The 27740-nt window shown below is 43.6% G+C and overlaps 2 protein-coding genes across 4 annotated transcripts in view; one reads left to right on the top strand and one right to left on the bottom strand.

The window, feature by feature from the left end:
* Positions 1 to 2178: 2178 nt before the first annotated feature.
* Positions 2179 to 15250, top strand: Kctd18 (potassium channel tetramerization domain containing 18). Of its 2 annotated transcripts, XM_032901191.1 has the most exons (6): positions 2179 to 2411; positions 4519 to 4730; positions 7030 to 7223; positions 8281 to 8375; positions 11569 to 11671; positions 13679 to 15250. In XM_032901191.1, exons 1-6 carry the CDS (start codon positions 2255 to 2257, stop codon positions 14169 to 14171), a joined length of 1254 nt encoding a protein of 417 aa, XP_032757082.1. In that variant the 5' UTR covers positions 2179 to 2254; the 3' UTR covers positions 14172 to 15250. The 2 variants fall into 2 exon arrangements, with proteins under 2 accessions (XP_032757082.1, XP_032757083.1); XM_032901192.1 differs by lacking the exons at positions 2179 to 2411; positions 4519 to 4730 and adding an exon at positions 5083 to 5110.
* An 8450-nt stretch (positions 15251 to 23700) lies between these two features.
* The window catches only part of Spats2l (spermatogenesis associated serine rich 2 like), a 99181-nt gene continuing 95141 nt past the window's right edge, over positions 23701 to 27740 (bottom strand). For both annotated transcript variants that reach the window (XM_032901193.1, XM_032901194.1), the window contains 2 exons: positions 27288 to 27508; positions 23701 to 24603 (listed from right to left, as the gene is read on the bottom strand). In XM_032901193.1, coding sequence (XP_032757084.1) covers positions 24208 to 24603; positions 27288 to 27508 — 617 coding nt within the window. In that variant the 3' untranslated portion in view covers positions 23701 to 24207. The remainder of the gene's footprint in view (positions 24604 to 27287; positions 27509 to 27740) is intronic.

The following is a 27740-nucleotide window of genomic DNA, read 5'->3' on the forward strand; positions in this document are numbered from 1 at the left end:
CGGCCGGCCTCTCCGATGACACAGGCGCCTTGGGCACCAGGCTTCAGTGGGCACCGAATTGGGGACCGCTGGCCCAGGAAGACCACGGCGGGGCCTGGTGATCCCCAGCCTTCCCGGTTTTGTCCGACCGTGGCGAAGGGGCGTGAGCCCCATGAGCTGTGCTTCTCAAAGTGGAGTCGGCGCCCATCCCCACCTCTCAGACTTTGTGAATCAGACTCTGCTGTGGCTGGGAGTCTGCCTTTTGAGCAGACATCCTCGACGGTTTGGTGCAGATGGTCGTGCGTGAACCCAGCCTTCACGCATCGGAGGCCTCAGTGGGTGCTTCCGAGGAGTGCCATCACAGGGCCTGGCCTTGGGCTGCGGTCCCCAGATGGCAGCTGATAGTGAAGGGCCTAAATGAGGAGCCCTAGAGGTGGAACTTGTGTTAAAGGGATTTTCTGTGGGAGCATCTGTGAGAGCCTGAAGCTGGCCCCTCAGGTTCACCTGGCTGCCCTGGGTTGTGACTGGCCCCACTGCTTATTAACAGGCAAGTCTGTATGGACACCGAACACATCAATGAATTTTTTATGCCCCAGTGTTCTGTATCACTAGGGACAGTAATTCTTGTGATAAAAGTTTTTCTGTGAATGAGGTAATGTCTGTCTAGTGTTCCTTCACAGTGCCTGGTACACAGTGAGCATTCAGTAAATGGGAATTACCAAGAATGACACTCCCTTTGCTTTTATTGGGCGTATGGGCGAAATAAAAATAAAAAAAAAAAAAAAAATAGGGATTTAAACACATGGCCTAAAATCTGTGTAAGAGTTTGCTGTGCAAGGATTCTAATTCTGCACAGAAAGATCTTGCAGGAGATGAAGCTTATCTAGGAACATGGAAAATAAAATTCCAGGGAGCAGGTAACTGAACAGTGTGAACCCATTAGGTCCCCTGCCTCATGATTGATTAGAGTGACTCTAAGGCACCAAGAGGTCACGGCAGTGTTTTTGTAGGCCTGGACCTTGCTGGGTTCCTAATGAATTTTGTCTAGTGTCCTTTCTCAGATTCTAATGGTCTCCCATTTTATTGGAATATGATACAGATGGTGTCTGTGGGGGAAGGATTTTAGTTGACCAGTTAGTAACCCTAAGTTGCTATGGATATAGTTGAGTTTGGCAGCCATTTTAAGACTTTCCTGATACTGCAGATTTTCAATGAACTTAACTTTTCAGCTTCCATAGAGAATTCTGGAAAACTTTTAAACCTTCCCCAAAGCTTTGGCTGTTTCAGAGGGAAAGAGGTGGATGACTGACAGGCGTCACCTGTAGATCTAGAGCAATCAATCTGTACAAATAGAATTCAGTTTTGGACATTTTATTTACTTTTGTGTATATGGGTATTTTGCCGGCCTGTTTTTCTGTGTGCTTTGTATGTGCAGTGCCCCCAGAGGCTAGAAGAGGGTATCGGATCACTGGAGTCACAGGCTATATTGTAAGTCATACGGTACTGGGGATTGAACCTGGGTCTTTTGCAAAAATAGCCATGTGCTCTTAATCTCTTAGCCATCTCTCTGTCCCTTGGCACAAATGACATTGTGCTCTCAGTTACTGATGTGTTACTTAGTTCTTAGTTAATGACAACTTAATGACTACAGTTATCCTTAGTCTCTGCTCTTTGTTTCTGTAATCTCCAAAGTTTACTTCGAGTTCCTCAGTGTACACCTCAAGGGAAATTTTGTATGATCTTGTCATTCACTGTATACTTAGTCTGTGCCACATACTTTGTATGCGTTATCTTAATTACTTCTCTGGAGCTCTTTGGACCACTGCTGCCTCCGTTTTATAGATAGATATGGAAACAAGAGAATGAATAAAAACGATTTAACCAAGGACCCAGAGATTGTAAGTGGTAAAGCCACTTGGCTCCCGGATTTCTGTAGTCTAGTTGGTTCCTTCAGACTTGTTAAAAACATGTGTGCCAAACATCATAAGCCTTGCCTTTGCCTTACTGTGTGTTCCCAGGCGTTGTCTTGTGTAACTCTTTAAGCAGTCCTTTTATCAGCTGTGATCTAATCTCAGGAGGCGCAGATTTTCCCGAGTCAGCATATCTCATGTCTCTCACGTTACATGAAATAGTCTGTATAATTGTATGAATCTACTGAGCTTGCCCATTTGTTTTCAGCGAGGTATTTGTCCCTTGCTTTTTACAGAGGTCTGGGACTGTGTTGTTTCCAAGTTTCTGAACACCTAAGGCAAAACGTTAAGTGTCCAAGGGAGCGATGGCTGGCCACGAAGCAGAGGAGATGCGAGATATCCTTCGACTGAACGTGGGCGGCTGCATTTACACAGCCCGGCGAGAGTCTTTGTGCCGCTTTAAGGACTCTATGCTGGCATCTATGTTTAGCGGTCGTTTCCCTCTCAAAACAGATGAATCTGGTAAATGTCTAAAGTTTGGAGCCTGAGTGTGAATGCTCATTAAAGTGGGAGTCATTTTTAAGTTCCTTTTGATTTTTTTTTTCTTTTTTCTTTTTTTCGGAGCTGGGGACCGAACCCAGGGCCTTGCGCTCGCTAGGCAAGCGCTCTACCACTGAGCTAAATCCCCAACCCCTCCTTTTGATTTTCTTAATTGTGTTGGAATGTATTATATTAGCCTACTAATTACTTAGCTCATTACAACTGTGTGGTGATTAAGTGCATAGAGAAATTAAATACCAGTTTTAAGATTTGTGGTGCTGCTCCTAAAAGTTGACAAAGAAGTAAAATGGGATAAAGACTAGCCATGGCATTAGCTGTATTTTGACATCATGGATGATGGCGTAGAGGCTGACGTGTATTAGCTTTTCTCTGTGCTCTTCAAGGAAGAACAGGTGTTTCCCTGCAGAAGCAGCTATCTTCATAGCTGGCAAAGCAGCCATTGTGGAGCCAGTGCTGTACTCAGTGCTTGGTTTAGCCATGCGGTTTTGTGTGAGCTGATGTGTGTAGTGGGAAATGGCAAGTTCATGTTTCGGGTCTTTCAGAGAACTACATTATAAAGGATAAGACTCTGGGTGGTCTCTTTCCTTCGAATACTGTGGGAGTCGCAGAACCTGCTGAGAATCTTCATCAGCACAAGAGGCTGTCAGACAGCTCTCTATTTTTTCCCCATATGTGAGCCCCAGGACAATGGACTATGCCACAGGGGAGGGCTGGAGATGTCCTGGGCATGAGTAGGGTCTTAGAAAACTGCCTTGCCTGCAACTGGTGATTGAAAGCAGAGAGTAACTGGAAGGCTGGACCGAGAGCTTGCCCTCTACCTGGCAGAAACTACTATTGGAGGGGAGGACGGAAGCAGGACCACGTTCTAGTCTCTGGTCTCTGCTCAACACTGCTTTTCTAAATACTGAAATGGGGGTTGGGGAGAGGAGTGGTGGGGGGAGGGAGGGGGAGAGAGGAGAGATAGATAAGAGATAGATAGATAGATAGATAGATAGATAGATAGATAGATAGATAGGATCAGTGTCAAGAAAAGTAATATAGGGGGTTGGGGGGATTGAACTCCTTAATTACCATTATGCCAAGGTAATTTTAATTCTGCTAAGTTTTCTTAAGAAAAGTCTTTAATCATCTGCAATGCTAGTAAAGCAGTTTTTGTTTTTAAAAATGACTTTAAACTATTTAGTTTGGAGATAGGACCTCACAGAGCTGCTCAGGCTGGCTTCTATACTCATAGCAGTCCTCCTGCCTTCACCTCCTAAGTGCTGGGACCTGTGACTGTGTGTTACTGCTCCTCACAGCTTTCCTTCTTTAAAATGTAGATTTTCAAACTCCAAAGGGACTAACCTGATGCTTTGAAATATAGTACACACCTAGCACTAGAAATCCCAGGCATGTGTTGTTGCTGACATTCAGTTGACATAGGGACAAGCACACTCTTTCCTGTGGAGCCACACATGCGTGTCCTGGTCCAGCTGTGCTGAGATGAGGGGTACATCGATCCTACCAGAAGCTTTTGCAGTTGGCTGGATAAGGTCGTCATCTGAAGAGCCGTGTGTCTTGGAAAACACTTTACCATGCAGAACTGAGAATGCAGGTCCCCTCACTAACTCACAGTTGCTTTGTGTAAGTTAGGTAATGGGACCTGTTTATCCAGGAAGGTGTGGGTCTGTGGTAGGATCTGTGGCTGAAGGAGCAAAGTGGGTTTGCTCTCTGCCTCACTTGCCCCCAGAGCCTGGTACCTGTGCATATCGTGTACAATCAGACATGGTGACGGGTCATGTACGTTTGTGTTCAGAATTATTTACAGTGGTTTAGAAATATAAGTATTTCCTCCAAATAATTGAGTTTTTAGAACATTCTCTACTTCCAAGTTGAGGGAGGGCCATAAATCGTGTTTTCTGTGGCAGTGAAACAGGAGACATTTAACTTCCTTTGATGACTTGGACCCACTTCCACACTAATGCTAATTATGAGAAGAGAAACATGACTGTGAAGGGTATTGGGCCGACTTTGACTTCTTACTGATCATCACATGAATCTGTACAACTGTTTTGGAACTGTTTTCTAGGGGCATGTATCATTGACCGTGATGGACATCTATTCAAATACATTTTGGACTACCTCCATGGGGAGGTTCAGACCCCCTCGGACGAGCAGACCCGAACCGCCCTGCAGGAAGAGGCTGACTACTTTGGCATCCCTTACCCGTACAGCCTGTCTGACCACTTGGCCAATGAGATGGAGACATATTCTTTAAGGTCAAATATAGAACTTAAAAAGGTCTTGGCATTTTCTCAAGTTTTAAAATACATATTTATATGCACAAAGCAATATGTTATTTTGCATAGTTTGTGATGTCACATATACAAAGTGCAAGGCAGTCTGTAATCAGTTTTGAACAGGTTTCTTAATTACTCCTAGTCATTCTTAAAGGCCAAAATTAATTCTAGGCAAAAAGCTTTATAAAGTTTATGTATCTCACTGAAAATGTAACACTTTTTGATTCTCTTTAATAGAACTATTCTTCTGAAGTTGTTTCTGTTTTGAGAAAAGGCCTTACTATATAGCCCTGGGTGGCCTGGAACTGGCTATGTAGACCAGATTGGCCTTGAACTCACAGAGATCCACCTGCCTCTGCCTCCTGAGTGCTGGGATTAAAGGTGTGCACCACCATATACTTGGTTTCTGGAGATCTTTTTAAGTTAGAGAAATACTGTCATTATTGAGGGTATAATGGTCCATTTACTAAGATAACTTGTTTTTATGTTTTATGCTAAGTAATAAGCTCTCACCTGATTTAGTGAGCATGGCAGTTTAGCATGTTAAGATCTGCTGAGTTCCCTTCAAGATCAGCAGTGTTTCTATTTATGTCACACTTTAAAGATCTTTACATGACTGAAAAGTTTGGTTAGTTATGTCTTATTAATGGTTATTGTATTTGTTGCTATTTAGCACATAGGGAAATTATTTCTGTAGGCAGCTGTTGATCCTGAAGATTGATATGGACTGATTGGAACTTTCAAATTGGATGTTGTCAGTTCAGGAAGCAAACTGATGGATGGTTGGCTATTAGGAGTGCGCAGGAAATCCATTTTAGGGATGTACACAAGTATGGATTCTGCTGCTGTTTCACACAAGTGAAAATGGCCAAGTGATAGTCTTGGTAATGCAACTTACCCAACAGCAGAGTAGGGCTAGACAGTCTCGCTGGGAGATTAGAGAGGGTAGCCTCATCTTCTGATCCTAGCCCTTAGCCTTTGTGTCCTGGTTATATTTTATTTTATTTTATTTATTTTTTTTTTTTTTAAGATTTATTTCTTATATATAAGTACACTGTAGCTGTCTTCAGACACACCAGAAGAGGGCATCAGATCTCACTACAGATGGCTGTGAGCCACCATGTGGTTGCTGGGATATGAACTCAGAACCTCTGGAAGAGCAGTCAGTGCTCTTAACCACTAAGCCATCTCTCCAGCCCTGGTTATATTTTAAAAAGGACAAAGTATGCCTGCATTTATTCCAGCAGCCAGCATCTGCTATTTCATAAGTGCCACATGCTTGGCATGTATGGCCTTGTGAAGGGACTGGGTGGGTGGGGCAGCAAGAAATAGAGTCTAAGTCTAGTTCTTGCCCTAGGTCAGTTTATAGTGTGATTTGGAATTCTTAGAGCTGTACACATAAGGCTAAAGATCAGTAGAGGAGTTGTTTAGCACCAGACAGGTGAGGACCGTGGTTTCATTACTGAGTAGATAGCAGCAGGTGTCTTCTTCACATCACCTGCTCTCCCAGACGCTAGAGCTGTCAGTGGACAAAGCAGACAAAGACGCTTGTCCCAAAGGCACTTAGAGCAGCAGTGCCATTTCTCCCAGGGAAGGTCTGTGCCACAGTCCTGGGAGGAGCCCCTTGTTCTGTGCCCCTTGTGCTGGCACAGCTGGGCATTAGGTAGGAACGCAGAGCATTTGGACCGCCTGTCATATTCACTGTCCTGTCCGCAGGGCCCAAGAGTGCTCAGCAGGCAGTGGGTATTGAGTGTGCAAGTGAGGGCATGACGTAAGTGTGTAAATGCTGCATGAGCTCAGACACTGTGCTGGGCCTCACTAGAGCAGCCTTGCAGTGCAGAAGAACAGGTTCATTTGATTAACTCATTGTTAGAGTTTGGAGTTAAAAATAAGGACCAGCTGTGGGGCCACCTAATAAAAAGAAAAAAAATGGAGGTTAAGTGAGAAGTTTGAGAAAATATTCTGAGGAAAGAGAAACTCTTAACTTTTAGCTATTGTATGAAGATTGTAAAATTAAAAGTGGTGATGATATGCCAGAAGAAGAGTTAAAAGAGCAGTTTGTTTGGAAAAGTCTTCCTAAATAAAGAGTGGAGGTTTCTTGTTGTTGCTTATTTTTTTTTTTTTTGTAAAGGAAAAAAGCCTCCCTCCAATTAATTTATTACATGTTTATAGACTAAGTTAAAATTCATGACATTTTTATTTCTCTTTGTGACCAGCTCACATTTTAGCTTTACATGAAAGTAACTCATTTATCTTTTATTTCATAATTAAATCTAAGTTTATGTATGTGTTTGCTTTAGGCTTTAACAGACTTCTGTGATTCCTATGGCTTAGTTTGCAATAAACCAACAGTTTGGGTCCTCCACTATCTTAACACATCTGGTGCAAGCTGTGAAAGTAGAATTATTGGCGTCTATTCTACAAAAACTGATGGGACAGATGCCATTGATAAGCAGCTGGGAGGAAGAATTCATAGTAAAAGCATTTTCAAAAGGTATGTTCAAAATTAAATGTGAAAAAGTACAAAAGAGAGGATTGTATCTTTTAACAATTTTAAACATTGTTATTGAATGAAATACTGTGCTGAACTACAAGAGGCTGTGGTCATGGCTCAGTGGACAGAGCCCTCAGAGCTGTGGGATGGCTGCTTCAGGCCTTTGTACAGAGATATCAGTCCTGGGCCTTTTGCAGGATCAAGAACAGTGGTTCTCAAGTCCCAGAGTAGCCTCTATAGAGCTAAGAGAAAGAAGAGCCACCTGCCTGATATCTCCCCTGGACCACAGTGTGGGGCAAGGGCGCTAGCCTAGAGTCAGCAGGCCCTTTGAGTGGTCTGGGAGTCCAGTCTGTCCTTGTTCCTGGCCCCTTTCAGATTTTGGCTTCTACGATGTGGGCGTGTTAAATTCTTAAAGCTTGCCTTCTTATAGCCATGTAAACTTGTACTGGTCAGTCACTTAGCAGTTCCTCTCTTCTGTGTATTCTGTGGGAGATTGGACTGGTCACAGCCATAGAAGCTTGCTTTTCACGCGACCGGGATGGTTGTTTCTGAAATCTTTATAGGCAGTGACCTAAATAAGACATCCAAGCACCTGGCGTGATGCTAGAAAAATGTCATCCAAGTTGGCTCTTCTCTAACTAGAATTCACTGGTTTTATTTTGTTAGTTTTTGTTTGTTTTTTGAGACAAATTCTCACTATATAGCCTTGGATGGCCTGGAACTCAGATCTGCCAGTCTCTGCCTCCCAAGTGCTGGAACTGTAGGCCTGTGTCATTAGCCCAGTTATACATAAATGCTTTCTCAAGTGTTCTAAAAATATTTCAATGTATTTCCATATAGTAGAATTGACATTTACTACATAAAAAGATGAAATTCATATTAGAGTCTGATGTGATTTATGAGTGCACACCTATGATTAGGGTCGCAGAGGAATGACTGTGCTTAGATACTCTCCCCTTGATTATTGAGTATTTATTGAGTGTGTGTTAGCTGGATGTGCACAGACATATTCATGTGTAAGTAGTGGATTTTCATTACGTTTTTGCAATATTCCTAGGGAGGCGGGGAACAATGTCCAGTACATTTGGAGCTACTACTCAGTAGCCGAGTTGAAGAAAATGATGGACGCCTTTGATGCTTGGGAAGGAAAAGGTACGGTGCAAACGTTTCATGGGCACAGGGTGGACTTTTTCCTCTTTCTCTCTTAGTTTTCGAGACAAGGTTTTCCACTGTAGCTCAGGCTGGCCTGGATCTTATTGTATAGCCTCGTGTGGCTGGTCTGGAACTTTGGGCAATCCTCCTCCCTCTGCCTCGAAAGTACTGGGATTATAGGCTTGCCTCACTTGCAGTAAATCCCCATCCCACGTTTCCATAGTAACACAAAGTGTAAAGGCAGTGTCTCTTTCTCCGCATCTCTTGTGTGTCCTTGCCTCTCTTCTGCCCTCCTGTCTTCCTAGAGGTTTACTTTTCAGTGTGTCAGTTGTCTGTTATCATACGGTGCTGTTGAAGCTTTCAAGCCTCCACACCCACGCGTGACCTGCTATGTATTGTCATTTATTTATAATTCAATGACTTCAAGTATGGTTCTTAGCTGTGTATACCTAATAAACAAGCGTTTATTTAGACCTACTGTATAATTGGCAATGTTTAATAAGTGTGCTTCTACACCGAGAAGGTTTAAGAGGAGACTGGTGAGATGGCATAGCAGGTAAAGGTACTTTCCCAAGCCAGATGACCCAAGGCTAATCCCTGAATCCACATGGTGGAAGGAGAGAACTGACCTCCAGTATAGACTGTGTCATGTCTGTGCTCACAAACATACACACAGAATAAAATAAACATTTATAAAAAAGAGTCCAAATGAGGAACGACTAGAATTGGTTGGGCATGATGACTTATTCGTGCACTCTCAGCACTTAGGAGGCTCAAGCAGGAGGAGCCTTCACTGAGTGAAGGGTAGCCTGGGCTATGTAGTGAGTTTTAGAGCAACCTGGTTTAGATAGCTAGACACTCTTTGAAAACAAACAAAACATAGTGGAATGAAAGTGCATCCTGAATTATCATTCCTGGGTTTTGAATTAGGACTGATTTTGATTTTCTTTCTGTTTCGGGTGTTGGTTCTGAGAATCAAAACCAAGGGCCTCATGTTTGCAAAGCAAGCACTCTACCAACTGAGCTATGTCCCTAGCCCTTGGTTATTATCTGTCTACTTTTCTAGATGTTCCACGTTATGTACAATAAATGTGAATTATTTAAGTTGGAAAGAAGAGGTTAGAGTTGAGTATGCTCTGCTGTGCTGCAGCCTATCATCCCAGCACTGGGAGGCTAGGGCAGGGGGAGTGCCAGCTGACTGGACTGTGGAGCGGTGAGCTGCTGAGAGCCCAGAGGTCAAACACGTTGCTTAAACAAGTTGCAGTGGCATATCCACTAGGCAGTAAAGCATGCATGCGCACACACACACACACACACACACACACACACAAACACACACACACACACACGTTTATCAATGTATCGATGTGGGTAAATCACATTAAAGAAAACATACAAGTATGAATATTCTGTGATTCATGTATATATATATGACATTCTGGAGAAGACAAAATTAGGGCTAGAAGGGAAACCAGTGTCTGGGAAGTGGTATGAGGAAAGTTTTAGGCACGATCGATGAGTGACTCTTCATTTGACAAAACTCATTGAACTGTATCTCTTAAAAAATAAGTTTTATGTAAATTTTATCATAAATTTAACCTCAAAAATCAGGCGAACCTAATGGACCAGGTTTAGGAATACTTTTGTAGTAGAATATATATATATGTGTGTGTGTGTGTACACACATACATATATATGTATATATACATACACACACACACATATATATATACACATATATACATATACATACATACATATATATATGCTTGGGAATAGTAGTCAAATGATTCCATTGTGCTGGCCTTAATGAGTGTCATTGAGCTCTTGCGTATGATATATGTTATATATACATTTTTAATGCCAGTTCACAAAGGTAGTCATGTTTTCTGGAATTTTAATGGTTAAAAAAGACACTAATGCCATTGTGGAGATTTGAAAGCTGTTACTGTAAAGAACCCAACAGTTTTTGTTGAAGATTATTCCTTTAGTATTTTTGTATGTCTGTGTATAACCATATGTGTTTTTGATTGGAGGAGTCAGATGAGTAGAAGGAACTGGTTTATACTGTGTGTGTCCATGGCATTGCCACTTGCATATGGCCTGTTTAGCAGCCACCAGCTGTCTAGTTCCAAAACATTGTCATCATCTCAGAGGGAACCCACAGTCTCGCCTCCATGTCCTCCTGCATGGTCTGCCTTGTGTCCCATTGTCTGCCTGTCCTGGGTATTTCATACAAATGGGATTGTAAAATATGTGATCTATGTTCACCTTCTTTCACTAGTGTAATGCCTGTGAGGCTCATAAGCATACATTCTTAAACTTTTGAATCAAAGTGTATCATATTTAAAATAGAGAATGAATTTAGCTAAAATCCTGGTTTATTATTAGATTATTCTTGTTTTAAAGATTTTTTTTTTAAAAAACACTTTCATTTGTGTGTGTGTGTGTGTGCCTATATGTATACGTGTATTTGCAGAGGCCAGAATGCCTTGTCAGATTCCCCTGGAGCTAGAGTTCCAGGCATTTCTGAGCTGCCTGCCATGGGGCTGGAAACTTGCTATAGTTCCCTTAAGATCAGCAAGTGCTGTTACCTACTGAATCATTTCTGGTGACAGTGGTTTGCAGGGTGGTTCACAGGTGCACCCAGTGTGATGGTCACAGTAGCCCCCTGCAGCAGACAGAGCACTGGCGTAAGCACCACTGTAAACATCCTTTACATTGTACTAATACTGCATCTGTCTGTAAAGCACTGAAGGCTTCAGAGTACCTAACCTGACCGAAGGTAAGCAGTTCATGTTTGTTATGTGTTTAATGATCACAGCAAGCACTCTTGAAGGATACATGCTATTGTGATTAGCATTTCCCTGAGGAAATGAAACTTGAGGATCAGAGGGTAACTTTCCCAAGGTCACATCAGTGAGTGACAGGTTCAGGTGCAGGGTCAGAGCCTGTGCCTTTAACGAGCATACATTCTGTCACTTGAGCATGCCCTGGTTCGAAGCCAGCTCTTCTTGAACCCAGCTCATGAGCAGTCACTCTGCTGTTCTGGAGCCACTAGAAGCACTTCCTCTTTGTGTTGGGCACACCTGTGTCCATCAGCTGAAAGGAACAAGCTACAGACAGCTGGCCTGTCTTAGATGACCGAGTGCTTCTTACCTATGGCTCTCCTAATTCTCTTTTTATCTTCAAGGTGTAAGCTACTGGCGTGTGCCTCATGAGCTGATAGAGTGTTGGACTTTGGAAGAACGGCCTTTACATGGAAGCCTGCGTCATATGGCCCCAATTCGAAAGAGGTTAGTTAGCTATGATTACATTTTGTTTTAGAATCTGTAGTTGATACTGTGTGACACCATCATAAAGGGGAAATGAATACTCTTGGCTTTACTAAGCTTCTTTAATAACCTACATGAATATTCTACATTAACATAAAAATATTGATCTCATTAAAAAGATACCAAAACCATGAAAAAGTAGGGTATTATACTTAGTTGGATGTGAAGCATGTTTTCATGGGGGAATGAGGCTGTAAGAATGGTGGGGTGCTGTGGTAGGCATGATCCTCCCACAGAAGTGAGACTCCAGGCTTTGTTGGCAGTGCTTGAAAAACGTACTTAGGCTAACTACTCGACCTTTCCTGTGCCTTAGTCTGAAGTTCTTTTTTCTTTTTCCTTGTCACATCCTTGTCAATAAAGTAGCATCTTTATTTGGTAGTGTTTTCTTGAGTTCCATGAAATTATTAGCATTATATTCACCCTTTGGCTGTGTCTGTGGAAGTGCTCTACGTGCCATAAGGCTGTATGTTTTTAATGTCTCAGTGTCATCCACAGCGACAGGTTTGTTTCTCAGTCACCTGCTGGATTTGGTTATAACTGCAGCTGCAGACTGCTCTCCTACCTTGGCCTCTGCATCGTTCAAAGAAAGAACGTCGATTCAGTTTTAGTCAAGATCTCTTTGCAAAATATTTTATTTCTTAAAAGGCATTAATTGTGTTACTAATTTATTATTGCAGTATTTATTTTGTCATTTGGACTCGCAGCAAACCTTGAGTCTAGAACAACTGTCTCACCTGGGAAGGATTTTTCTATACCCCCTCTGCTGAGATATTTAGCAGTGTTTGCAACTTGTGAGTTATGCTCTACAGGGAGGGAGTTGCTACTGACATCTTGTAGGTAGAAGCCACTTACCCTGCTGGCAGCTTCCACTAAAGAATTGTTTTACTGAAATGGTGATTGTACCAAGGTAGAGAAAACCTTGGTGTAGAGCCAGTGAAGACACGGACAGGAGACAGCAGGAATGGCTGATGGCGACCTCCTCTTTGTCAGTGATCTTTTCTCTGGAATTTTGGGAATCAGCATTTTGATGCATGGACAAGATAACGAAAGTGATGTGTAATTATGGTCAGTGAGGTTTTAAAGCTGAGTATATTAGCATTATTTGCTATGTGTGAAAGATTTTATGAGGCTAGACTGATTGTTTCCAAGAACAAGCGTTCACCATGCTGCACTGCTTCTAGCAGCCAATACTGTGGAGAGGAAGTCCACCACGAGGGAGGCTCGCTGCTCCCTTTTTGTTAAGGAGTGTCCTAGGACAGGAACTGGGTGGAAAACAGGGAGGAGCAGGCAGAACTTTCATTATTTTAAGGTCATTTTTGACAGTTTTTTTTCTCTTTATACTGTTTATAATGAATGGTCAACTCAATTCAGGAGACTAATTGTACAATACTTTGCAATTTTAAAAATACCTATCTTTAGCATGGGCTTGACTGTTAATAGCCGTGTCATAGTTAAATGTGTCTCACGGCATGCAGACTGTACTGGCTGTCAGGACGACAGTGACTGGCAAATACAGCTGCAGCATTAAATAGGCACAACGACGTTCCTGAGGCTTGCAGCCTTTCTCTTTGTCAGCTCAAGTTGGAGAGTAACATTTATTTGGCTGTGAGCTCCCTTTCTGCGGTTCTTGGAAAGAGCACTGACTAGCCTTGATGGCCCTGTGCGTCACACAGAGCTCGTAGGAGCAGAGTGATGTGTAGTCTGATTCTTACTCAGCACTGCAGACTCCTACTTGTTGATTAGATGTGGTTTTAAGGCACAGTCTATAAAGCAGCAGGAACAGTTTTCAGTAAATGTGCATCTGTGCAGTTGACTGTGGGTGGGGATGAGGCAAGCGAGTTGCTCTCTGTAATGCTATCCATACACATTGCCAATCCCTTTTTGTTAAGCCTGAATGTGAACTGTGGAGACTATGTTTGTTAGCTCTCAAAAGGACAAATGCTGAAAAGAATGCTTCTGTCTTTCCAGGCGGCTGATAGCCTTTGGGGAAGAGGATGAAGGTGTGAACTGTAAAACTGGTCCTAAGCCAGTCAGATTTTTGGGCCCTTCTACAAGTACCCAAATTAAAGTCAAGAACTCTGCTTCAGTGAGGGTGTCACCTGCCAATGCTGCCCAGATCTCCTCGCAGGCTACCGCAAACCGCTCTCAAAGAGGCAGTTGTGGAAAGGCAGCCCAGTGCTCTGTGGCCACAGGGGCATCTGGACATGCTCCTGCTTCTCCTAATGCCCAGAGCGCTGAAAACCAAGCCACACAGCCACCTCCTGCCAAGGTGCTCCTCTCTGATAAGAAGTCTCCACCCCATCGAGTGATCAAGCTGAGGAGGACTCCACTGTGTGTGGGGCCTTCCCTGCCAACCCCCTCAGCAGGGAGCCAGGCCAGCTTCCCCCAGCAGCCCTCTCCAGAAGCTTCCAACACTTTGGGCGTGCAGACTGAGAACAGGAAAGACCAGCCTGATGGATAAGTGGGCTTGAACAGCCTGTTTGCCTCACAGCTTCCAGCATGCTGATTCCGACAGTGTTCCTGAAAGGGAAGATCTAAACGTGGGTGTTTAGGGTTATTGCAGGAAAGTGGATGCCAACGTGGGAGTAGGGAGACTTTATGGTCAGGGTCATTATTTACTTTGTGTTTTCCTGAGGTTGTCTACGTGCAGTTTGATTTCTAGTTTTTAATTCTAAGCTTTTTAAAATGGTTAACTGATACAAGGCAACCAGGGAGTAAGAAATCTCACCTTTTTGCAGTAGTATTAAAGTCTTCATGTTACTCCTACAGTCCAAGGGTAGGAGTGAGGTCTAGACCTAGGTTTCTGTCAGATGGAGAGGGGCACCTATGCTGGCCACGCTGTATGGCGGCCAGGAGGAGAGGTCTCAAGAGGGAGTGTGACCACCAGCTGCCCATAGTTGCTTATTTTCCAAAGACGACATGAGAAGAAGTGATGGGGGAAGGGAAAGCGTATAGTGAAAGCTCAGATGGTGATCTCACTTGATTGGGCCATTTTCTTGTCTAGATTGGCTCTTTGCTTTGTTCTGTTAGCAGCTGTGTCTTTTATTGTGCACCACAAGGGGAATGCATGTGGTAGGAGCTGTAAAACGGTTTTTGGAATGGTTAAAATATGGTCGTTTACTTTGGTGATGTTTTGAAGTACTTTGAAAAAGAGAAGTTAGACAAGTTTAACTTTTTTAACTCGTTAGTTTATTCTAGAAGTGGCCATTGAAGAGTCCTTCTGATTATACACTATGCTTTGTGCATACAATTTCCATATAACTTGAATTTAATATTTTTAAACAAAATCTTTTGATTAATCTATTTTTTCATGACCATTGGGTTATCTGTACTTTCTCTTACATATTATGTTTGGTAATTACATTGTACATTTCTACTTCCCATGAGCCCTGTGCTTCCGTGTTTCTAGAAGCAGGTCCATAGAGCAGGGTGTTCCTTACTCAGATGCTGGCCACTGCATTGCATTGCTTTGAAAACGTGAGGCAGGTATACTCATGACGTTTCTTTTTAAGTAAATAAAACATTTCCATAAAAATGTGACTTTTCTGTGACTACTTATTTAAACTTTGAACCCTGAAATAGTTTGAGAGCTTACTAATAATTTATGTAGGGTTTCTATTTCTGTTTCCAAAATTACTTTCTTGTCTTGCTAATTCATGAAATGATAAAAACAACTTTGAATAAATATTTACTGGTATCTTTCTAGAAGGTGGTTCAACTGAGCAGAAAGGGTTTTAATTGAAGATCTATTATGACATCTTGGAACACATAAACCACTTAGTTACCTTCAAGGCAGTGCTGCTGTAGAGAACTCAAGCAACCTGAGAATTAAAGACAAGTGGACTCCTGGGCCTGTCAGTTTGGACATTACATGTATTACTTGTTCTAGGATATTTTAAATTGCTAAATCGTGTAAGAAAAATTTACTGATAACACATAAAATGCATGTTTTGTACATGATGACCAGGAAACTTTCAAACACTCACGGTTAATTCTATCACTAGCCTCCTTTCTATCACATCAAGTACAGAGGCTCTCCCTGCGTACAATACAGTGAGCCTTTGTGAGAACGAATTTGATGGAGTGCTGGAGTGTGCATTCAGAGACAGCAGAGGTGGCACAGCAGGTCAAGACACTTGCTATTGCCAGGCCCGATGACTGTCCCTAAACCGACTGTCCCTAAACTCGTATCGTGGAAGGAGAAAACATCTGCAAGTCGTTCTTTGATCTCCTCAGAGCCGTGAGGGGGTGCCCTCACACACTACTTGAAAAGTTAATGTAAGAGTGCATCTGGAGCTGTCCTGGGTGGCGGGACTGGGGTAGGTGGTAGATGTCTGTTCGTGGATACGAGCAGTTAGGACCAAGTGCAGACTGCTTAGGTGCTGGGGCGCTACTTGAGATTAGTTCCCTGGGTATTGTTTTTGCCTTTTGTTTGGGAAAAAAATGTTTAAAACATTTAAAAAATGTTTAATACTCTTCTCTGAGACTACAAGAGTGGGTAACTCACCAGAAGTCATGAATAGGAAGAAGAAAGAAAATGAAGGGAAGCTGAACAGATAGTTTGAAAAGTAGCATCTGTGTCTGGGTCAGGAGATAATAATGCTACATTGAGTAGAATATTTGGGAATTGTTCAGAAGAAAAATGTGCCTGTCACCTCACGGTGTGAAGTGGTCAGGCCCTGTCCCCGAGGACCTCCAACTACCAGGCTCTGGACCCAGCCCCTGCAGGCACAAGCAGCTGAATTCCACCCAACAGAGTAAAAAGCTGGAGCTCAGGACTTGAAAAACCACCAACCCCCATTGCGGAAATCTCTACCTTGAAAAGCTCTGTCCCACAAAAAACTATAAATCCTGTCTTCTGCTCAGTCTTCTGCTGCTTCTCACCTGAGCAGAGACAGCCACCCTACTGGGCTTTTTCTTCTCAAGAAATGTGTTGTGGTTTGCTGTGGGGTGTGACTTTGGGGTATTTCTTGGCTCCTAAAGCTGCTTGGATACCTTCCCCGCTCAGAGCTGTGATACTTCTATTCGGGAGGCCTTTCCCCTCAGAGCTGTAACACATAGCTAGTCTTTGTTGAAAACTAATTTGTCCTAGTCAAATCTTGTTACTTGTGAAATGGAGAGTTGAAAGCTGGTAGAGCGGACCTACTAATCGATTTATTTTGGTTATATTGCTATATATTTTAGTGTTTCCACATGTTTTATTTACTGCCTTTTAGTTTCAGAACAATATCATGAAGTCTTTTCTAGTTCTTAAAAATCAAGAAAATGAGGTTGAAAAAAGTTAATACTGTTCAATAATGCTCACGTTCTGTCAATCTGCGCCCCATTGTCTGATGGCTGCATGATGACATGTCAGAAAGCAAGCTGGAGAGAGGAAGCATGTTGGAAAACTTTATAAGACTGCGCTAAAGCACTGTACTGTTTTGTCTCCTGAGACCCCAGGAGGCCTGCAGTACATTGCCACACCGCTGGAGGCAGCCCTTAGCCGTGGAGTCGAACATTTAGGTTTCTGACCCTGCAGGCTTTCTGCTATCTGGAGAATAAACACTGTGTGAAGGGTCAGTTGCCATTAGTAATCACTGTCCTGGTGATAGCATCTGTCAAGTCACTCACAGTAATTCAGAGATACGTATCTCCAAGTGCTGGGGTGGGCAGGGGAAGTAAGCAATGGAACCACATGTCCTGTGTAAACCACATCATCTTTGCCTGTGACCTCTTCACCAGCCACCCTATTGCCTCTTCAGCAAGGACAGACATTGACATTCATCCACTAGACCTGGGTTTGTGGTTAAATGTGCAATTATCCATTTATGCCTTTCTTTTATTTTTCTTTTTTTTCGGAGCTGGGGACCGAACCCAGGGCAATGCCTTTCTTTCTAAAGAAGGGATTGGCTTGCAAGCACATTTACCGTTACATGAGAAATTGTTCATAGGAAGCTTTGATGAGCATTTCGAGTATGTGGGAAGGCCTGTGGCAGTAAGTTGTTCCATAAAAGGAAGGATGCTAATATCGTGAATGGGAGGTTATCTTACAAATGGTGGTGTTGCACCTCCAGCTCTTGTGGACAGCTAGTCCACACTTGGTCTGGTGTTTAAATGCTAAACTTGAAGTGTGGACATGATGAGGGGAGGAGCTTCTCCCCTAGCAGAGATGTACATGTGTACTGTAAGCTCACTAAGCCCTTTCTAATTATGCCGAATACCTTCCTCTCCCCTTCTGTGGGAACTGTCCCTTGAAAACTGTCAACAAGTTGCCATTTCCCTCGCCAGTGGATGAGTGATGCTTTGTTGAGGCTGCCTTAGTGCCCAGGACTTCAAGTCTGCAGTACAGCCAAGAACAGAAACATCATGAATAGCTAACGGGGGAATATTGGTTTCCTGCTGTTTCCAGAATTACACATCCACAAAAGGTGGTTGGTGGCGGAGCCTCGAAGGAGCCATTTCACACACACTCCTGTCAGCCTCATGAAATACACATGGTTTACAGTGTTACACAGAAGCTAATTTTTCTTTTTTCATCCATGTGTTGCCATAGACGGCGCATACGCATTTCATATTTGCTAGCTAGATGGTTTCTGATGTTGGCTGTAGCTAAGACAAATAGAGTTTTACAGAAACTGTCAGTCAAGGTTCTGCCCTACTTGTCTATTTAACAGATTTTCTTTTTATAATGTTCGTTTTTAGATTTTATGCTGGTTTCTTCCACCCTAAAGCCTTCATTATTTTAGTAAAATTCTGCTGAGCTCCAGGTATGAATTTTCTTTTTTGGGGGGGGGGCTAGAGCTTGGAAAAGAAACTTGTTTTAAAAGCAAGGGGCTTGTGGGGCAGGGGTGGCGGTGGGAGTGGGGAAGATACGATACTTGCTCAAATTGGAAAGAGACAAAAATCACTTCTTCCTGTCAAGGTTTGTTAAAACTTTTGACATTTCTAGCTCAATTCCAGATCTTTCAGGAACTCACCAACTCACCACCCAACTTCTTCATTCGGAAGACTTGGGAACTCAGTTTGAGTGTGGACAACACAGACATACAACACAGACAGCTTAAGGACATCACAAACCACACGTTTAGACCAGGGTTGTTGGTCAGCAGACAAGTGAGTGGGAGCCAGTAGAGAATGTGGTCACCTGGAGTCAGGGCGTCCTGTGGTGTCCCATGTGCTGGGTGGTCTCCCGTCTGCTGGGTGGTCTCCCGTCTGCTGGGTGGTCTCTTTTCAAGCCCTAGTATTTATCCTCTTTCTTTTTCTGTAACAGAGGGCCTGAGACTGTGTTTCTAAGAAGACTCCTTACAGTTCTGGAAGTTGGGGAGTCTAAGATTAAGGATCCCACGTGTAGCAAAGGCCTCTTCCTGCTCTGTCACACGTTGGAAGGGGAGGGGCAGGAGAGTATGAGGAAACAAGACTGATGTGTAAGCCTCTAGGTCTTTTGTATTGGGATTAATCTGCTCATGCATGGAGCCCCTGTAAACTAAATGTTTCCCCTTAGTCTTTGCCTCTCAATATGGTTGCATTTGGGAACTCGTGGTTTTTGGGGGACACACAGCACACAGCACTGATAGATAGATCTAGCACAGTGGCACTGTTGACATTTTGGATCAGATAGCGCTTGGTCACTGGAGGGTAGGTGGTGACACCTGGTCAGCCATCAGAAATGTCCTCAGACTTTTCCTGATGTCTTCTGCAGGGGGCAAGGGCCATTTGCCCTGACTGAGAAGCATTACTCTTGCGGGGGGTCGCGACCTGAGCACACACCTGCCTCTCCTCACTAGGGGTATGGACAAGTAAGAGAGACTTGGAGCTGGTAACTGCAGGCCACAGTGGAACTAAGAGGGAGGAAACCAACAACGAATTAGAGAATGTCAAGAGGAAAAGTTAGAAATAACATAGTGTTTTGAAAAAGGTCTCATGTAGCCCAAGCTGTCTCAAACTGGATAGGTGACTCCAGGCCTCTTGCCTTTCTTTATCTGCCATGTGCTAGGATGACTGCAGCTATGTGCCACCATGCCATGCTGCTTTTAGGAACACTTTGCTTTCTGCCCAAGCATTTACTTAATAAACTAAGATGCAGCATCTGCACCGTTCCCATCGCTGCTCCCTAACTCTGGTGGCCTCGCGCTGCTGCTCTGCCCTGCTGTCACGATGGCCTGCGCCCTCAAATCAAGAGGGAATAAATCCCTCTCCTCTTAAATTGCTGGTTTAGTCACAGAGAAGCAACTAACACAGAAAATGGATACCAAGACATGGCGCAGTTGCTGCAAGAGACCGGACTGATTTGTAGGCCTTTGGGGCTTGTGTGTAGGAGAAACAGAGACATGTTTAAGGCTGCAGGCTAGCAGGGCTCTGGTACATCATAAGTCTAATTCAAAGTTGAGCATCTCAGGTTTAAAATAGGATGCTTTATTTTTGACAAGAAATGTTTTTAAGTTTTTTGTTTTGTTTTGTGTTTATTTTTTATTTTATTTTTTTAGTTCTTTGGTCATTGCCATAGTTGTGGTTCTGAATTGTGTGTGTGTGTCGAAATTTACTACACACTTTCCCCCACATCAATAAATCTTCTTTCGAATTTTGTTTTGTGGAATCTGTGTGTGGCAGTTTCTTCTGTAAAATCTGAACCTAGTGGTAGCACTGGACTTCTTCTAGGCTTTGGGAGGAGACACTGGAAATGATTCTGAAAGAGCGTGGGGGAAGCTTGCGTGGTGAGAGCGGCTGGGAGCAGTGCTGTGTGTATTTGCAGACTGACTGGATTCAGACCCCACAGCTCAGTGATCCTCAGGAGCTATAAACACGTAGGCGCACTTCTTAGGACTTATAAAGACTTGTTACCAAAGGCAAGAGGATGAAGGAAAAAAAAACCTCTATAATGTCTTGAAGTTATGAAAATTGTGCTTTACTTTTGTGCTATTAAATCTGTGCTTCGAATTCTTAGCTAAATGACCCTGGATTCAACAATCCTTCACACTTGTTTTTCCTCAAACGTTAGAACAGCTAAAATGCTCAGTACTTTCAGAAAAAAACAAATATATTTGTCAGTTAGTGAGCGATCATTGCTTCTTTTGTTACTTTATAGGCTGAGAGATGTTGGTGCATCCATCTAGCTCAATTTTGTATCAGTACTTTTGCATCCTGGGGTCACTTGGAATCATGGCCTTCCTATGCATGAAATTTGGGTTTTACTCTGAATGGGGGAGGGGGAAAACCGTTACATTATTTTATGAGCTGTCACTAGAATGTTTGTTGAAAAGCAAAAACATTTCTCTTGCTAGACACATGAGGGCACCATAGGCAGCAAAGCAGGCAACATGTAAAAGGTGGTGGGGGTGGGGGTGGGGGATGTAACTCTGTGTCTGTCAATAGCAGCGAGGAGTCTGTATTTTCTGTACAGTTGGGGACCAGCCCAGCCTCCTATCCCCCATTGAAAACTGGACCAGGAAAGGAAATAGAGTTTTGGTCTCTGTTTCTCATAATTAAGTCAAGAATGAGGTTCAAATCTAGACTTAAAGTAAAAGTCGAATTCTCAAGCCTGTTAAACAAAAACTTGTAGTTGGTAACTTTCCCCATTAACCTGACCATGTTTAATTAGAACTCCTGTTTCTGAGGAGAATAGAGTCTCTGTCTGTAAACTGAACTTTCAATCGGGACTTGGTATTACTAGTTTCTTTCCCTAAACTGAGCCTTTACTGAGGGTCAATTTCTTACTGGTTAAACACACTGAGCACAGGGGGACAGTCTCATGGCCAGAGTGGGAGTGTGCAGATTCTCCAGGGAAGTGTAAATTTGGAATGGAATTTGGACACCCCCCCCCCCAAGCTGAGGACCGAACTCAGGGCCTTGCGCTTGCCTGGCAAGCACTCTACCACTGAGCTAAATCCCCAACCCCAATTTCAGAGTCTTGACTGCAGATCTTATGTGGTGTAATGTAGGTGAGTTCTGAAGTTATGCATACTTTATGAGTATTAAATAGTTCTGACCTTTGTCAAAGAAATCTGACTTCTGTATCTTAAGTAGAGACATAAGTAGTGCTCAGAGCCTTGGATTTTTTTTTTTTTTTTAATCTTTTTTTTCGGAGCTGGAGACCGAACCCACGGCCTTGCGCGTTTTCTAGGCAAGCGCTTTACCACTGAGCCAAATCCCCAACCCCAGAGCCTTGGATTTTTAAAAGGGGTTTACGCACTCTTTATCAAGAATAGTAGAATTGGGCTGGAGGGTGACTCAGCAGGTAATGTGTATCAGTACGTATGAATATGTATGAATCAGTAGGCAATCAGTATGTTTGGCATAAAGAAGACCTGAGCACCAATCACTCACATAAAAAACTGGCATGCATTGGAAATCCCAGTGCTAGGTGGGCAGCCTCAGTGATCCCTGGGATGCACTCGCAAGCCTAGGAGCCTTGGGTCAGTGAGAGACCCCATCATAAAGAAGGAAAACAGAACAGAACTAAGGTGGACACCCCCTGAGGATAAACAATGCCAGCACTTGTTCTCTGGTTTCCACTTACACATGTGTCTGAACATGTGTGCACACGCACACATATGTATGCACAGTGAAAGACATTAGACTATGACTCAGATCTTTAGGATCAAAGACCCGACTTTGGCCCAAAGTATCTAATTACTATTGTAAAATTCAAATTTGAAAACGCTCACATGCCAGAGTCTAAGGCAAAAATCTAGTAAAAAAAAAAAAATGTGATCAGGTCTGAACACTTCTTATCATTCTTTTGTTTCTTTCCAGTGACCTGGGAGTGCTTGCTATGTTCTGCATGTGTCTGAGCTTTCTTAACTCCAGGGTATCCTGAGGGCGGGGGAGAAGATGGGAGTGGCTGGACGGAACTCTGATAAGCAGGCCCCTTCTTCACCTGGGGTGGCCATTTTCTTTCCTTAAGAATTATCTACCTCTGTCTTTACAGCTGCCACGTTTCAACTGACATTTTTCAGGGGTTGAACAGAATCTTGCTACATAAAACTTGTGTTCAAAAAAGAAAAAATCCTTCTGGTTTGTAAGATATAAATTCAAGGTCTCAGACAGGGTAAACAGAGACTGCGGTCCCGAGCGTTCATCTTCTCTTATTTGAACGGTTTCTTCTCTTCCTTCCTTCCTTCCTGGAATGTGACTTGACATTTTGAATTCCTATTAAATCTCTGGGTACACTCAGAGACCTCAGAAAGCTCTGGAGAGAGCAAATATTCTCCTGTCCTCGGCAAAAGAAGAAACAGATGCCTGTGTGGCTAGCAGGCGCAGCTGTTTGGAGGGCAAGGACCAGTGAACCTCGGTGTCAGAAAAAAGCTCTACGTGGAGTTGAAAGGGTGCATTTGCACAAGAAAGCAGCAGGCAAAGGAAGCCTGGCAGTCAAAAGATAGGGGAACTGGGGTCCTGTGGTTTTGGGGTACTGTATGCCCACTCTCCTTTCCTGGGGTAATAGAAGCTCTTCTCTGCATAACCAGTGTCAGGGGTGGACTGTGGTTGGTTTATGCTAACTAACATTTGTTAACTAGTTTATGCTACTAACTAGTTCACCCCACGGATGATCTCCAGTCAGGTCTGTAACAAGTAATTGCATGTCAGAGCTTTGCTGTGACTTCTGCTAAGACCTGTGTCCTACACAGAAGCCAGTGAGAGAGCCCAGGAGCTTAGTCACTGTCATCATTCTGAATATAGTGTCAGAATATGGAGGACAGAACTCAGGATTAAGAGAAAGAAGCAGGAATCATGATCAAACTGGACTCTGGTTAATGAGCCAATATTCTCCATTGTTTAAGCTAGGCTGAGGTAAATTTTGTTATGTTCGAGGTGTCCCACTACCATGTGGCATCCAAATGACTGGGGTGCATAGCATCTATCTGTCTGGTAACTGAGGGAATATTATTATTTCCTGAGTTCTTATTTTAAAGGAAACAGCTTTGCACCGAACTTCTGATCTCTAGCCCTTTCCTGAAAAGTGCTACAGAGGACATTCAACATGGTAGGCATCAACAAAAGGAACAAGCCAGGTGTCAAATGCAGCATATTTTAATTTGTTTCAAATAAAGCAATATATGTTTATATATATATTTATATAATATTTCAGAAAAACACCAGATGTTAAATTCTACAAAAGCACATGTGTCTTCAGCAGATCACGTTTGTCTGATCAAGAATTTCTTGTTTCAACATTAACTCTCTAAAGACAACCAATGGGTCGACATCACAGCTACAACGTAGGTTGCTAACTGAGCCTCTGATCTTCAGCCACATCTCGATTTTCCTAACAATGGGTAAATACTGGCTGGCTAACATGATGCAAAGTCTTGATGAGGAGAAGCAACAACAGATCAAGCAAAGCCATGGGAGTTATGAAGCAAGCTAGAGCAGAGTACTAGGATTAGTAAAAATGATTGCGAGAGAACGACACAAACATACAGGTTTGTATATTCTGATTGACTCTCTTTTGGCAGCGAATTGGGTCAGCACCTTGGGCAGGGAACTAAAACCAGGCAAAACCTGCTCTCTTCCCTCCCAGCTCAGGCCACCAACGTCACAGCTGGGACTGAGAGAACCGTGGCCTCTGTGGAAACTTCTATTCTAGTGGGACAAAGATTGCACTGTGAAACCCTACCAACATTACCCCGGAAAGGCCTGGCCTCTAAGTTGTCTGCACCGTGCTGCCTTCGACGGGACTTTTCAGAATGTGGCGGGGCCTCTGGGGCCTTTGTCCCCAAGGGGGCCTCTTGGTTTTTGGCACCACCTTTGTTTTTGGGACGAAAACCATTATGTGGCTGTCTTCTGTGTTCATGTCGGTTGTTGCTCTTCACCATGGGCTCAGCTTCATTACCACTGCCCTGTGACTTGGCTGGACCATTTAGCCTGTTGTGATACTGTGGATTAAATCTTCGTCTTTGGTTGGAAGGTCCATTCTGCTAAAAAGAGAAATGAAGTAAGTGTCTGAAGTCAACAAAGCACAGGTGACACCAGGGGGCATCAGAAAAATCTACCCACTAAATCATAGATAAGTTTTCCAAATCACAGTAGGGATATACAACATGCAGATAGGTCAAGTTGACGCAATTCTTGATCTAGAACCACGGCTTTGTAAATGGAGCTGAGAGAAAAGTACTCTTCTCTTCAAAGAGAAGAGGAGGAGGAAGAGGAAGAGGAGGAGGAGGAAGAGGAAGAGGAGGAAGAGGAAGAGGAGGAGGAGATAGAAGAGGAGAAGGGGAAAGAAGAAAAAAAGAAAAGGAAAGAAGAAAGAAGGAAGGAAGGAAGAAAAGGAAGAAGGAAGGAGGGAGAAGAGGAAGAGAAGGAGGAGAAGGAAGAAGAAAGAAGAAGAGGAAGATGAAAAAGATGAAGTAGAAGAAGAGCAGCAGCAGCAACAGGAGGAGGAGGAGGAAGAGGAGGAAGAGGAAGAGGAGGAAGAGTAGGAGGAGGAAGAGGAGGAGGAGGAGGAGAAGGGGGGGGAATAGGCCAAAAACTCCAAACCAAATCAAGCCAAACAAAAAACCCCGTATGTTTCAAATGTAATAAAATGAAATGTATTTGATTTCATAGACATGCAGGGCACGTCTACCACACGGATCTCTACCATGAAAAGTTCTAAGTTGAAAATTCTGTACAGTCTATGTTTAAATTCTAATCACACATATATAGAAAGAAGTGACATTCTGCTTGTGACTTTTCTTCTCCAAAACAGGTTTCCTAATTTATTTCAAAACAACCATTCTTATTGTTCAGAAATATTACTTCAGGCAAATGCAGCGATGAAGTGTACCTGGAAGACCCCCGGGAAAGCAGAGTTAACGTGCTGTGGTCACAGAAGTAATTTTTCTAAAACATTTTGTAATTTAAAGCCAATCAGCTCAAAGCCTCAGACTGAAAAGCAATTCTTTCAATGAGCCAGCAGCCATCAGCAGCCAGAGACGTAAGGAGACAGGTGGAAAGGCAACAACAGGCCCAGGCCAGAGCTGTCTGTCCGTGTAAGCTAACAAGAGTCCTTGATGTCAACAGCCAACATTGAGAGGTGACAGAGGGGCAGCACTCAGGAAGTATGTCACCATCTGTCATAATCACAGTCATCCTTGAAGGTGGTGGCTTTAAGTCGCTTCGCTGTGCAGATGTGGATAGTTTACCAGTCTTGCCTAGGGTCTACGTGTAGAAAATGGCAGAACTCTCCCACTTTCTGTGCTCCTTCCTGACAAGATTCGCAAGCACATAATTGATCCACTAAGACATGCTTTGAAAATCAGACCTCTTAGTACTAAACATGTAACGTGGTGAGTTATAAAGCTATAAGGTTTTTGATTTGTACACTGTGACTCCATGATACAGGTTTAGGGTGAGTGGCACCCAATAATCCAGAGCCTAGGTCAAAAGTGTCAGGACCACATCCCGTTGTCTGAATGCTTCTCTTTCTCTGCAGCATCCCACACTGAGAGTGAACCTAGGGACGGTAGACACTCTCGCCTATACCTAAGCCTACCCTCGTCTCATGGTTTGAATATCGGGGTGTAAAGATTGCAGCCTAAGAAAATGGCTCAGACAGTCCATGAGAGCAGCTCCAGGATCTCAAATACTGGACTGTGTTCCTGACGAGAAAGTGCTGATCCTGGGTGGGTGTCTCATCAGCCTCAGTTACCCCTCAATCTGTAGGAAAGATAATGATGTGGGGCTCATACCAGTTACTCTGAAGCACAGAGCCTTTCTTGCTGGCTTTCCAGCCATGTACTGCGGCTTACATTACCCAAACACTGGAATCACTGAGCTCAGAGGGTTCTACACAATAGCAACGGATTTGGCTTTCTTTGTTTTTAAAGAAACTGAGTAAGGGAAACTCTTGGGTTAAAATTTATGTTCATCATGGTGCTTGGTAACAAGCATAGAGCCATGCAGTGAAGGTGCATTTAGCCGGTGTGTATTTGACCACAGAAATGCCTGGCTGTGTCAGTAGTGGGGACCCCTAAAAGGTCAAGACAGGGAGACCCAATAGGGGTCCTTCTAGACACCACTAGTCTGAAACACTGAAGAAGAAAATCAGAGACCATGGAAACTATCGCTGTTTGCCCAGTACCCGTGGCACCGAATCCCATTTCTCCTTCATCTTCAAACCACAAGCTACTATTTCCCTCTCAAAGACAGAACAGAGAAAGAGGAGGAGGAGGAGCTGGAAAGTTCTATTGTTAGAGGCCATGGAAGGCAGGAATTTTGAAAGGTGTGTGCTTTACTGAAACTCCAAGTAATGGAAGTTGCACTGACTTTGATCAATTCCTGAGTCACCAGCTTCCTCTCACTAATAGCGGTCTGGTTCTGCATCTCATTCCTACATCCGTTTGGGACTTGGGGATGCTGGCAAGAAGGGCATGAGAGGACCTTCTCTGTTAGGTGAATGAGTTAACACAGCTGGGCACACAGAGGTAAGGGCTTGTGAGCATGACAGGATGAGGCATGGCGGTGATCCTGGAGCCTAAGGGAACCTGGCCAGGACCACTAGCTCAGTGGCTAGTAGTTTCTTCCTCTGGAAATGGATGGTAATTTTCCTTCCCTGAGCCATACACCAGGATCTGCAGAGGCCCCTGCAGGCAGCACCTTGAGCCCTCCCAGAATGGCTTACCTGCTTGTTAGTGGGCATGGTCTGCTGACAGGCATCGGCAGTGCTGGGAAGACCGCTCACCATTTTGGGGTTCGCTGCTTTACCCTCATTGGGCTTGTTGTGACCGGATGACTTCCGGGCAAAATTCCCCTGCTTCCCGGAAGCTACCGCATGAGCGTTCAGCAGAGGCAACAGGGAGCTGCAGGGAGTTCTTGAGGAATAGTTGTTCTTTGGATGTGTGACTGCAACAAGGAATGGTTGGTGTTAAAGGCTGGGCCAAGAGGTCTGCTGAACCATTAGAAAGTGCTGGAAGACAAAGAAACTGGCGGGAGCTCCATACAAACGTTAAGGTTTGCTCTTGAAGATGTAGTTTGAAAGGACACTGAGGTGCTTAGAGATCACCATATTCCTCCCTTAGGAGTCCCTGAACAGTGATCACAGCAGTAGCGTCCATGATGAGAGGCATTGTAGGAA

Source organism: Rattus rattus, chromosome 4, assembly GCF_011064425.1.
Source record: "Rattus rattus isolate New Zealand chromosome 4, Rrattus_CSIRO_v1, whole genome shotgun sequence".
NCBI lineage: Eukaryota > Metazoa > Chordata > Mammalia > Rodentia > Muridae > Rattus > Rattus rattus.